Source organism: Serinus canaria, chromosome 5 (assembly GCF_022539315.1).
Source record: "Serinus canaria isolate serCan28SL12 chromosome 5, serCan2020, whole genome shotgun sequence".
Lineage (NCBI taxonomy): Eukaryota > Metazoa > Chordata > Aves > Passeriformes > Fringillidae > Serinus > Serinus canaria.
Window position 1 is genome coordinate 50210273 of NC_066319.1, and position 13123 is coordinate 50223395.

At 44.7% G+C, this 13123-nt stretch overlaps 1 protein-coding gene across 3 annotated transcripts in view; it reads left to right on the forward strand.

The window, feature by feature from the left end:
* EVL (Enah/Vasp-like) overlaps positions 1–13123 on the forward strand; it is a 144658-nt gene that overhangs the window by 16589 nt on the left and 114946 nt on the right. For 2 of the 3 annotated variants that reach the window (XM_018907233.3, XM_050974841.1), the window contains exon 1: positions 10398–10435. The exons of the other annotated variant lie outside the window; for it this stretch is intronic. In XM_018907233.3, the coding sequence (XP_018762778.3) occupies positions 10413–10435 (23 nt within the window). In that variant the 5' untranslated portion in view covers positions 10398–10412. Of the gene's footprint in view, positions 1–10397; positions 10436–13123 lie in introns of those variants that run through there. 3 annotated transcript variants of the gene reach the window in all.

Consider the following 13123-nt stretch of genomic DNA (forward strand, 5'->3'; position numbering starts at 1 on the left):
CTTAGGGCTCTTGGGACAGGTCACAGTAGTGGTTTGCTTTGTTGAAGAATGGTTCAGACTGTGCATAGAGCAGAGGTCTGGGGGCTGGCAGAGCCAAAATGACAATTCAGACTTCATCAGTAACTTTGCTACACAGTCCTGAAGGAAACAGTGGGCTTTACTATTCCAGCCACCACCTTAGAAATCCTGTTCTTATTAGAGAAGATACAGGAAGATTAGGAGATGCATGGAAAATTCTGCTTATAGAATACAAAACAAACTCCCCCTAACATGGGGTCTCTGTTAGTGTTTTGCTTTTATGAATTTTAGTGCTCGTCCTTTTGTTAGGAAATTGAATCTCATCCCCACTACCACTGGAAACTGGAGAACTGATGATGTTCAGATGATGTGGGATCCTAAATGCTGCTCATGGATTGTATAAAGGCTTTTGCTGTGATGTGGTTTTTGTAATTTTCATGCATTTGACTCTAAAGGGTAACATGCAGCTTATGTTGAAAAGGTATTTTTGTGTTCATTTGGGCACATCCTTTAATGAAAGTGTCAGACCTAAAACTGTTTCATTGAAAAAGCCAGTGGACCCCTCCAATAAGTCCAGCAGAAGCAGAAAAAAACAGGAGCTGTGATATTTCTCAGCTTCTTAAACAAAAACAAACCAAAAAACCCTCAAATTTTTAATCTTCAGTCTTTCTTTATGTGAAGAACAAATGAGGGGTAGAAACACGATATTCATAACAATCTTTGCAACATGAGCTTCCTGCTTTGGTTTTGACTTGCCATAGAATATCATAAAACATTTCTCCTTGCTAGGTCTGGCTCAAAAACATTGGGTCTTACTGATGCTCTGCAAAGGGATTGGTAAAGCTGGCACATTTCCCTGACCCTCTGCAGCGTGGCCAGGCCTCATGCACTTCAGAGGAAGCTCCCCCTGAGGTTCTCCTGGGCTGTAGAATATACTTGGGACCACCCCTAACTTTCTTCCAGCCTTAAGGAAGAAGGCAGTGTGAAGTCTCAGCGTTGTGGCCTGACTCTGTCAGTGGTTCTGGTTAAAGATGATGTACAGTCCTCTCCTCCCCTGGGTGTGCTTTCCTTAGGGAGCAGGCGTGGTCAGCAAGCAAATTCCACAGGAGCTGTCACAAAGGGGAGAGGTTGTGGGAATGACCTGGTGCTGCCTGTGGAACATCTGCTGTGGCAGCCAGACACACTTCAGGAGCAAACTGTTCTGTGCCCAAGGGATGGGAAGGTTCTGCTCACAGAGCCAAAGAGCTGTGGAGGTTGGCAAGGACATCTGGAGATCATCGAGTCCAACTCTTGCTCACGACCTTGTCCTAAGGAGTTCTGAACATCTCCCAAGATTCTGATGCCAGCCTTGCTAGGCAACCTGTGCCAGTGTTTGGGCAGTCATGGCAGAGAAGTTTCTTCTTATTTCTGAATTGGATTTCCTATATTTCAAAATTTGTACCTGTTGTCTCTTGTCCTGTCACCTCTGAGAAGAGTCTGACTGTTTTCTTTACTCCCCCACTGTGCATTTTTACACAGTGGTGAGTGTGTCTATAATGATGTGATGTCAAAAGCCTTACTGGAGACAAGACTTGTTCATGCAGAGTAGGCCAGAACGTGGCCAGGGTGACAGTGGTGTCACCTTCCCCTGGCTAGAAGCACACACCACACACTGGCAAGTCTCTCCTGCCAGCAAGGCCATTTGGGATAGTGTGTAAAAGTGCTGATGAGTGCTAGGATGTAATGAAGCCTTGGAGGAATCAGAACTTTGTGTGCTCTCATGGGAATGAGGAAATGTTGTTCTGAAATTGCCACAGCTTAGGTCTGGTGCTGCTGTCAGAAGCTGTTTCTGAACAAAGAATTCCACAGTGTGTGTGAATAATTCCTGCACATGTTTGTTCTAATGTCTTTTGCATCAGATGCAAGGGAAGAAAAATCTGTGGGCTTTTTTTTTTTCCTTTTTTTTTTTTTTTTTTTTTTTTGTAGGAAGAAGGGGGAGAACACATGCTAATGGGACAGCAATGCAGCTTGGTTTTGGCAGATTCTCTATCAACAGCACCTTATACTGAATAACCCCCACATGTAGCAGCTTTCCAGCACCTAAAGGAGACCTAGAGAGGGACGTCTTATAAGGGCTTGTAATGATAGGCCAAGGGGAAATGGCTTCAAATTGAAAGAGGAGATGTTTAAATTAGGTATCAGGAAGAAATTCTTCACTGCAAGCATGGTGAGGCACTGGCACAGGTTGCCCAGAGAAGCTGTGGCTGCCCCATCCCTGGGAGTGTTCAGGGCCAGGCTGGATGGGGCTTGGAACAACCTGGTCTTGTGGAAGATGCACAGGCTGGAGTGAGATGACATTGAAGGTCCCTTCCAACCCAAACCATTCTATAATTCTTTGTTCCAGGTGAAATTCCAGGCCTTGATCCAGTCTGAGCTTTCACATTATGTGTATGTAAAATCCCCATAAGCCAGCAGCTCCTAAAGCCTGGGTGCTGAGATCCTGTGCTGCAGAGACCTTGCTCTACAGAGAGTTTAGCCATGGACTTTTATCAGCTGCAGTGAGGTTACTTCTGGCCAAGGAGCAGAGATGTAAAGTTTAGCATTCATTTTTCTCTTGCCTACACCCTACCATCTAACTAGAGAGTGGAGGGGTGTGGTACAACCACCCCAGAAGGCAAAGGTGCCCCAGGTTTAGATCCCTTGGGGCAGAATAGAGGGAAACTACACTGAATGCTCAGTGTCTGTAAATGTACTCATGTAGGGCTCATTGCAGAACAGTTGGGTTGCACAGGAAAACAGATATGTACCCATTTTAGTTGTTGTTATCTACAACATGACAGTATGAAATCATTGAAGTACCTCTTAAGGAAGTGAAGAGAGAGAAAGAAGGGCTAAGAGTAGAAAGATCTCACCACCCATGGGCCTCACGGGGAGGCTTAGTTGTTATTTTTTTGTTTGTTGGTCAAAGTGGTGGTTGCAGACTGATTCCATGAGGAGGTGGTGGTGGTGGCAATCCTAAAGAGGCAGTGGAGAAAAGTGCCCAGACCACACCATCTATGGGTTTATATTCAGTCAGGTTCAGGTGGGAACATGCAGGTGCCTCCCCTGGGGCAGGGACTTTGGGCTGGATGATGTTGTGGATCAGGGGATGCTGCAGGAGTCTTTGACAGCTTTGGACATGTCACAGCTGCACAGATGTTGTGTCAGTGCAGTTGAGGCCATTGTGGCCCATTATGGCCATCAGCAGGGATGAGAACCTTCAGCCAGGTGTGACTGTGCTGGTACTCCCTGGCAGGGGAGCTATCACAGCTGAGCTCACTGGAGTGAGGATGAGGGGACAGGACCTGCCTGGCAGGTTTGCCTCTGTCCTGCCCTCTCTCAACACCAGCTGGAGCCCCTAGTGCTGGGCTCACCCCCACTCTGCACATCAGCAGCTTCCCCCCAGTGTCTGAGCCAGCAGCATTCCAGCCCTGCTTCCAGCCCCCCTTGTGGACACATTCCTCTCCCCAGACCTGGGACAATTAAACAATACTATCCCCATTATCTTATCTCGTGTCCAAATTCCAGCTGACAGGCATATCTGGGGAGGTGTGGGCTTCAGGGATGGTTGCAGGTGCACACCTGCTTCTCTGCAGTTTGCTCTGGTGGACAAAAGCCCTTCTATGGATTTAGAAATGTTTAATCCATTAACTGTTTCAGTCTCTCACAATAAGAAGATCCAGTTGTTACTAGGAATACTGTTCTAATGTTTACCAGAGAAGATGTCTAGTAGACACTGCTATTTTCCATGCAGGACAACTTCTGTCTTGGCAGTATACCTGATAAAGAGTCACAAATTCAGGCAATGTTGTGCCCATTTGTGTGGGGGAGGTTGCTTGGTTTATGGTGGCTGCTCTTTCTGACTGCAGGCATGCCACTGTGCAGGTGAAACACAAGATCCAGGCCACTGGCTTGCTTGGAGATGACAAGAAGCCAGGGTGTTTGTGGTGGTATGTGTATTTGTATCTGTGTCTGAAGCACACAGGTGTGTGTTTGTTGAGATATGAGCTGTACACCACACAGAAGTGTCCAAATGTTTTATTGGGAAGTGCCATTTAGTGGATGACCATGGTTTATTCAGACACTATTTCCAATTCTACTGACATTTCACTTGATAGTGGTGATAATGCTGGTTGGGTTTTAGCCTTTAACTTCCCATTTTCCCCCACTTAATCCCTCACAACTTGGGAAAAGTCAAATTGACTAATTTCAGCTAGCTTTAAGGAACTTTACAACATATATTCCTTTTTATTTTCCCTGATAGTGTCTTCTGTGTTCTGATCTATGTTTGTACAGATACTAATCACCAAAGATGTGGCTGCTCTAAGATACTGTGGCTGTCAGGTGAATATTGAAGCAGTGTAATTTATTATTACAAAGCAGACTTCTGTCTGCAGCATGATTCAAGTTTATCTGTGCTGAACTGAAAAAAAAAATAGGTTGTTAATGGTTTATCTAGGAAAAATAATACATTATTACCTTGCACTTCAAATTTGTATAGCCTGCTCCCTTTCCTTGGAAGGGATTTTTGGTTTTTTATCAGTAGGGTCATAGAATGGTTTGGGTGGGAAGGGACCTTAAACAGGGTGGGATCTAGTTCCCATCCCCCTTCCATGGGCAGGGATGCCTTCCACTCAGAGCTCAGAGCTTCACCCAGCCTGGCCTTGAACACTTCCAGGGATGGGGTATCCACAGCTTCTCTGAGCAACCTGTTGCAGTGCCTTGTCACCCTCACAGGAAAGAATTCCTTCCTAATATCTGTTCTTAACTGGCCTTTCAGACTGAAACAGTTGTCCCTTGTTCTGTCACTACATTTTGTATGATTTAAATAATTTCTCATAAACAGGAAGCAATGCCCAAATCTTGGTCATATCAACTAACATTTGCAACCTATACAGACTGAATCTTAGTTTTTAGATGTTTGGTGGCTTGACCATATTTCTTCTTTTACTAATTTGAATTTATCGCTTATATCTTTGTCTGTTGTTTATGTAAACTGCTTTTCCATTTTCAGCTGTCTGTGGTGGTCAGCACCACACAGTCCTAGACTTGGCTGGATATTTCAGGCACTGTTGCAGTGATCAATAACTTAATAATCCGGATGGAGCTTTTAGTTTTCACCCTGACTGGCTGAGTTCTGCTGGATTGCTAGCTGTGACTTGGTGCTATCCCCAGGGGCTGATAGAAAATCAGTAGGAACCCCATTCTCTCTGGTTCAGCCCAGTGCATCTTCCCTAAAGCACTGGAATAAGGCAGACAAGGCTGTATGTGGGAAACCATCCCCCTTCAGCCCTGTGTGCTGGTCTGCACCTGGTACAGGGGGTCTGTTCTGACAATGGTATGTGATGCTCCCAGAATGATAAGAGTAAAGCTATGGGGAAGGCATCAGCCATCCTGTGGTCAGGAATCTCAAGCCCTGAGATTTGCAAAGCAGGAAGAATGCTTGGGCCAAAGCTGAGAGGGGAAAAAAAAATTATTTTTTTCTGTGCAAATATTCATGGGCTGTGATAATTCCAAGATATATAAATGAGGTAGGATTTTTTTTGGTGAAGGTTGACATCAGAAAAATCAAACTTTCATGGTCAACCTGAAAACCTGAGAGTGAAAGGAAAAGCCTGAAATATGGTGGATTATCCTTGTGCATCAAAATTCCCATTGTATTTTAAGGCAACATATAATAGAAATACCATTAATAAAAGGAGGAAAAAAATGTTCATTTTAGCCCCACCCATCCTCCCCTTTAACAGCTGAAGCTCTGAGTCAATATTTCAATACTGAATTCATCCTTGTTCTGTAAACTTTAGGGCACTGAAATTATTTTTACAATTTCCCCACTTCCTGAACAAACTGAGGTAGCCACTCCTTTTCTATTTCAATAAACATTTTAAATCTTATTTTCATATGCCCACAAAAGACATTTGAACTCAGAGGCAATCTTGTTGAAAGGAGATTTTTCAGCATATTCTGGGATGCTGCCTGTGATTGCCACATTCTCCGCTGTGCAGAAATTTTGGAGATGCAGTGAATGAACACTCATTAGATATGCTCTTGTTGGCTCATTTCCCTTCTTTTTGTTTTCTTCCTCATGAATTGAAGTGAATGCTGAATTTTTCAGCACAGTTGCAGGGGTTTTTTTAGAGTGGTCTGAATATCGCTTCAGCATAATGATAGTGCAGGCTTAATGACAGAAGTCCACTGTGTTTGTGGCTTTCTTCCTTCCTTGAGCAAGGGAATAACTTCATTAAAATGTCTCAGTCTGTTTGTGATCAGATAATGTCACCAAGCATCTGGCAAAGGCTTTGGTGGAATTTCAGGTCAGGAGGACAAATACTGATACACTGATATACTAAATAACAATAATTCAAGATGTTGCACTTGAGGAAGCCAGGCTCTTAGCAGAGTATCAGCCTGAAGCCCTTGTATGGCAGTGAAATACTAGATAAAACCAGGAATTTCACCAGTATCCTCTGCCTTGTTCTGGTTAGTCATGCTTCCAGGCTTTTTGTGCATCCTTTGCTTTTTTGACAAGCTTTCATCAAGGATAACCACTTCTATTACAGTCACACTTGTTTGTTAGAGCCCAGCATTAAAATTGCAAAGTGTTTCCCAAAAAGCTGCTGCTTGTCTTCAGTGGGGGGGACACTCAATGTCACATCTCCTTTGGCCTCTGATCAGAAGATGGGGTCTGGGTCCCACAGTTCCCATTACTTAAATTGTCCCACCCAGTCTTTAGTAAGTTTTTCTTTCATGTGACATAATTTCAATTTTTGTTAAAATGAGGGACATCTGTCATCAAATGTCTGGACTGGTTACACTGCCAGGAAGGGAATAAACAACTTCTTGTGAAAAATTTCATTGCTGATTGTGGTTTCTGACATAACTTCTGTCTGCTTCTCAAGACCTTCAGTCTGGCTCAGGGCACAGGAAGTTACAGTCTTTGCTAAGAAGTTGTAAGGAGGTATTATAACCTTGCATTTATTTATGAATTTGGCCATTGCATGTGCTCATGTGACTTTCTGAAGCTCCTGTGGGTTCTGTTTGGTAAAATTTCATGCTGAGCCACATTCATGTCTACAGTAGGACATGATGGTCTCAGATCTTACTATTGAATATGGGAATCCTAATTAACCAGAATTGAGCCTATTGGTTGTCTCACATGATAGAAGTCCTGCTGTTTCTGTATGCAATGCTGTCAGCTGTTGTGAAAGTGCTGGCCAAGAAAAAAAAAATTAAAATGTTATCCTAATGAAACCTTTCAACAGCTGACCTCTGCTGTGTATGAAAACTTTGTGGAGGATGTTTGCTTTTCTAGTCCTTCACAGTGAACTCATTGATGACAGAAGCCTTGACTTGAACAGTTAACTATTTATTTGCATTGTGTCTGTTGAGAAACTGCAGAAATTGGAAGACCAGACAGTGATTTTGTCAGCTTTGTTTCAAGAATAATGTTTAGGGGAAGCAGTGTGTTTGCTCTTAATTCTGTAGAATGGTTTTATTTGAGATAAACAGCATGGAAAAGAAGCAGCAGCCCTCTTCCACTTGATTCAAGTTAAAGGAAGATTGTGGTGGGCAAGAAGAGAGAAATTCAGAATTCTGTCCTTCCCCCATGAGGGATTTTGGCTAGCTCTGAAGGTATAAAACTATTTCCTGCAAGGGGTCCCTCTGCTGTGCCCAGCTGCTGGGGTGCTGTGTGCAGTGAGCATACTTGTGCTGAAGCTCAGCCTAAATGTGGCAGGAGGCTTCTTTGGATGGTTGTGTTGTTCTCCTCTCTGCCAGTTTTAATCTTTTATTAGGCTGTAGCCAGAATCACCTACCTTGCAGTCCTTCTCTTGTTGGATGCCTGTGGAAGAATTAATTTCTGTCAGATGGTGTGACTGCATGTGTTTTAGTGTTCCTACAGCGTGCCTTTATTGTCACTTTACACTATCACATTTAGAGAAAATAAAACGAAACCCAAGGTCACTACTACATTAAAAACACCATGTCTCAAATAAATGTGGATTTTTTTTTTTTTTTTTTTTTTTTTTTTTTTTTTTGTGCTGGGTTTTCCCCAGTGCTGGGGTTTTTTTGCCACTTTCATTCCAGCCCTTTTTGCCTGTATTTCTCAGAGCCATGAGATCAGATGCCACAGTCACCATGGCCTGTCCCCAATCACTGTGTCTAGGAGATGTGGCAGTCTGTACCCTTTGGATGCTTTTCCAGCCTCCAAATCCCACAGCTCAGTGGGACAGCCATTGCCCTAGAGCGCAGTGAACCTCAGGAGCCGTAGTTGGGTTTGGATATTTCAGACTCCAGCCAAAATCCTCCATAGGTTTCCTTGTGCTAGAAACCAGCCCTAGCAGTGGAAGAGGCAAGGAGGGGAGCAGCCCTAGAGGTAGCTTTGAATTTGCTGTCTCCCTGTGACTTTCCCAGACAGCCTGTTCTCCCACTGCCCCATTCTCTCTCCTTCCCAGGGCTGGGGTTGATTTTCCAGGATTTGAATCTCCCTCATTTCCAGCAGTCCTCACCTTTCACCTGCTCTCAGCCAGCAGGTGACTGGCAGAGCCTGTCTCCCTCTGGCCAGAGCTGGCACCCCTGGGTGTCCCCACCCTGTGATGGCCGATGCTGAGGCCAATGCAGTGTGCACAGCCTCAGGGTTAAACCCCTCTCCATCCCGATGCAGGGTGCACAGCCTCAGGGTTAAACCTCACCCTCTCCATCCCGATGCAGGGTGCACAGCCTCAGGGTTAAACCTCTCCCTCTCCATCCCGATGCAGGGTGCACAGCCTCAGGGTTAAACCTCTCCCTCTCCATCCCGATGCAGGGTGCACAGCCTCAGGGTTAAACCTCACCCTCTCCATCCCGATGCAGGGTGCACAGCCTCAGGGTTAAACCTCTCCCTCTCCATCCCGATGCAGGGTGCACAGCCTCAGGGTTAAACCTCACCCTCTCCATCCCGATGCAGTGTGCACAGCCTCAGGGTTAAACCTCACCCTCTCCATCCCGAAGCAGGGTGCACAGCCTCAGGGTTAACCCCCCCCCTGCCTTCCCCATCCGGCTGCTGAGTTTGGCCGCCTGGGCAAAGTCTCTGCACTCCATAGCTAACACCCCTACTACCCCTAAGCAAACTGGTGATGGGAGTGTGATTCCTGCCTGTCCAAAATTTCCAAGGGATTGCTAGGGGGATGGCGAGCTCTGGCTCCTGCTCTTTGGGCTGTGTTCCCCAGCACTCTGAGCGGTGTTTTCCCAGCCTCAGCACGGATCGCTGCCGGGCTGTGTTATTTCCGAGCAGCAGCAGCAGTGCCGTCCATTGCCGAGCCCTTCCCGGAGCGTGGCCGTGCGCTCCCCGCAGCCGCAGCAGCACCGGGGGCTCCCCACGGAGGAGGCGCAGGCTGCAGCCCCGAGCCCGCCGTGCCCCGCGGCTCCCGGTGCCCCCGGGAGCGGCCGGCACAGGGTGAGGTGGCCGTGCCGCCGAGGTTGTCCCCGTGTGTCGCCCCTGGGGTGCGCAGAGGATGCTCTGCCCCGTGCGCTGGCTGCGCTGTTGCCATGGAGATTGCGTGCGCTGTTGCTAGGCAGCTGAAGCATCCTCGCCTGCACACTGCAATGCCACGAAATGCTCAACTTTCCTCGTTCCTATCTCCCTTCTGTGATCTCGCAGATATGACTCCTTTGGCTCTTATCCCACCTCATTCAGTGGCACTGCTGCGATTTCTTGGTGTTAACCCTGTAAACCCTAAAAAGCCTGCATGGCCCTGCAAATGGGTTTTATGGCAATGAGTTCAGGGCTGAAGGAGTTAAAGTGATTGGGGATAGACTACAGAGGAAATGATTTCTAGCAGATAAACTACTTTAAATGTTCTGGCATTCATGGAAGGGGAGGTTTGTGGATGCAGTCTTTTGTTCCATCACTGATGGTTTAGATGAATAAAAACAGACAAAAATATCACTACAAGGTAAGAAAACCAGCTTGAATGGGCCTAATTAATCTCTTTGGTTACAATATAAATTTAGTTTTTTATTATCCTCTGCTTGCGCTTGCTGATTTTGATGTAGCATGTGAATGATAATTTAGCTGTGAAGCCTGTCGTGTACCATATTTGACTTATTTGGCTTGAATAATAAAGATATCAGCCTGTATTCTTGGAGTATACTGCATTAATCAGACTTGCAGGAATGATCACATGGTACTCTATCGCCTTTTCCTGTTAGCTGCTGCTTGTCAGCAGCTGGCTGAGCTGTAGGCTGCAGGCCAGTATCTGCATACCCTTTCTCCTCAGAATATTCCAAATATACTGTCTCGTCATTATGCATTTTGCTGCAGCTTGACAGACTAAATGGTCCTCTGCACGTTAAGAAGATTATTTTAAATTTCAGAGCATTTGTGTAGTTGCTAGGCCATGTATGCATTTGAAGAATTCAGGTAGGCTCTCTGTTTTATACATCAGTGTGCTCGGTTTTTGTTCTCACAAGGTTTTTGCTGTGTAATGTCAGGCAGCTCTACAGTTAGTTCTTCAATGTGCAGATATTTATTGCGTTGTAGAATCTCTGCCCTGTGCATGGGGAGAAGTGCTTGGAGGGTTCGTTGCAGGTAACGGGAGTTTAACTGCATGATGAAGTGCAAAGCTGGGTAATTGATTATATCTTGCACAAATTTCATGGCCATGCAGCCAGAGACAGCGAGTACAGGGTAGTTATAAATATAAACCAGAAACTGTTCTCTTTAAAAGGGTCTTTGCTATTTTTAGTTCTGGAGAATCTGACAGATGCTCCTTCAAGATAAAATACTGATGGTGATAGAGAAGAGAAAATTGATGCTTGGATTGTACATAGGATTATATTTTATGCTGCTGCAGAGTATACATGTCTTTTTCATAACCTTGTAGCTGCAGAATTCCTTATGAGTTATATTGAAAATATGAATATTTTTCATTTGTAGGGGTTGGTTTGTAGTTTGCAAACATTTGAACAACTGTGATTGTTAGAATATAAAATAAGCACTTTTTATTTGATATTGGTTCTGCTCAGTATTGCCTCTGCCCCCTCTCCTCCTCCATCCCCACCCCCAGTATAACTCCATCCTTATGCAAGGATTGAGGTCTGTTAAAACCCCAACAGATATTTGAAGACATGAAACAGAATTTCTACCCTCACTAACAGACAATCATTTTCCTATGCAGTTTGGGACTTGAAAAAATTCTGGTCAGTAGTTGTGGGGTAGGGAGTGTCTCACTTTTTGTAAAAAAATATTTTGCATAATGTTGTTGTAACTTGTGTTACAAAATTGTCCAGATAAAATGGTGACAATATTGAAACAGCACTAGGCATCACCTTGTGATTCGTTTGTCTGTATATTGTTATTATAATGTTAATATTATGTATCTTACAAATACCTTTCTTTTTGAGTCAAAAAAAGGGATTGTTTGACCAAGTATGTAACTAGAGGAGATGATGGATTCTTTTTCTGAACATAATGACCATTCTTTGTCAAATACCTTAAAATGAAACTTTCTACCCTCAGATTAGATATTTTAAACGTTATTTTTGCCTTTTGTTAGGCAATTATATTGGCATTTTCTACTGTTTTGTGACTTGCTGCTCAGTTCTGTGTGTGTGTGGTGGCAATAGCAGACAAAGCAGGTACAGGGCACCCCCACTCCCCAAAATGTTCTGATTCCAGCTGCAAGGGCTGAGGAGAACCAGGCTGACTGTGTGTATTCCTCCTGTTGTGAAATGCAGCATGAGTGCTGTCTGAGGGGAAAGATTTTACTGGAAGACTAGATAATGCTGTGTAACTGCTGTTGTCAGGGCTGTCAGGAGATGCTTGGAATCTTGACATTGCTGATTGTTGGCAGTAAATTAAGGTGCAAATGGGCCCCAGACTTACTGTGCCACTTACTGTGCCCACAGAGTTGTTTGTATTTCTGCCAGTTTGTTGGGTCCTATTCTTAATTGAGTGAAATTCTCAATAAATCTAGAATAAAATAAATCTACAAAAAAAAAAAGATATTTTAAAAATTCTGCTTTTAAAGCCTTAGCTGTCTTTCAGTGGCTTTCCTAGACATCTTGGGCCACAAAGACACCTAGTTTTATGGCAGGAATGGCCAAATGCTGATTACACACCCATTAGGCTTATTAAATTATGTGTCATCCTCTCTTAGACTTGATTTGAAAATAGTATTAACATTTGATGTGCACACTGCTAGACATTTTCTTTTAAATTTTGCACTGGTAGGGCTGGTGTTTCTGTATAGCAGCATTTAAATGGCATTTCTTTTATTAGGAATTTCCATGGTGTTTTGTTGAGGTTGCATCTGCATGTTGATGTTTTGGGGTTTTTTTAATGGTATGATTATTCTCGTGCCTGTGGCTATTTCAGATTTTGATGGCATCAAAACAAATCTTGCAAGATAAAGATTAAAAAGAGGTCTAGCTGAGCAGTGGGGTGGAAGCCTCCCTGCCATGGGTTCCTGGAAGCAAATTGGCTGCAGCAGCAGAGGGCACTTTGGCCAAAGGGCCCCAGCTCCAGGGTTACCCCACTCTCTTTTATAGTTCTCTGTCTTCCCTGTGCACAAAACACAGGCTTGCACTCATCTCTCACCTTGGCTTTAACCTGCAGTGGATGCTCATGTGTGTGTTGCAGCAGCAGGGCTGTTTCCATCCTCCAGTGCATCCCCAGGCCTTGAGCACCCAAGTGTCCCCAGATCACCCATCCTGGTGATCCCAGCAGTGACTGCTCATGCAGACCCACCATGACATCTCTCTGTGTTACTCTGCTCTTTTTTTTTCCTGTCTCCACACTGGCCCTTCCTGACCTGCAGGACTCCCCAGATGGGTGGTGTGGGCTGTGGCACCCTGAGCCTAAGCCAAGAGCCATCCCTGCAATCAGGCCACCCAAGTTCCCCCCTGATTCCATTTTGATGCAGCCATCTTCACTTCCCTGGTGAAATGGTGCCAGGTTATTTTTGTGAAGTGTTAAGCAGCTGCTGGACCTCTCTGATGAATTGTCTCACTTAAAGACTGTAAGTGACTCTGGTGTATTGTTTGTGAAAAACTTATTTGTAAAGCCCTTTGGGATGAAATCTTTCCTGTGTGGTTACTGGCTGGATAA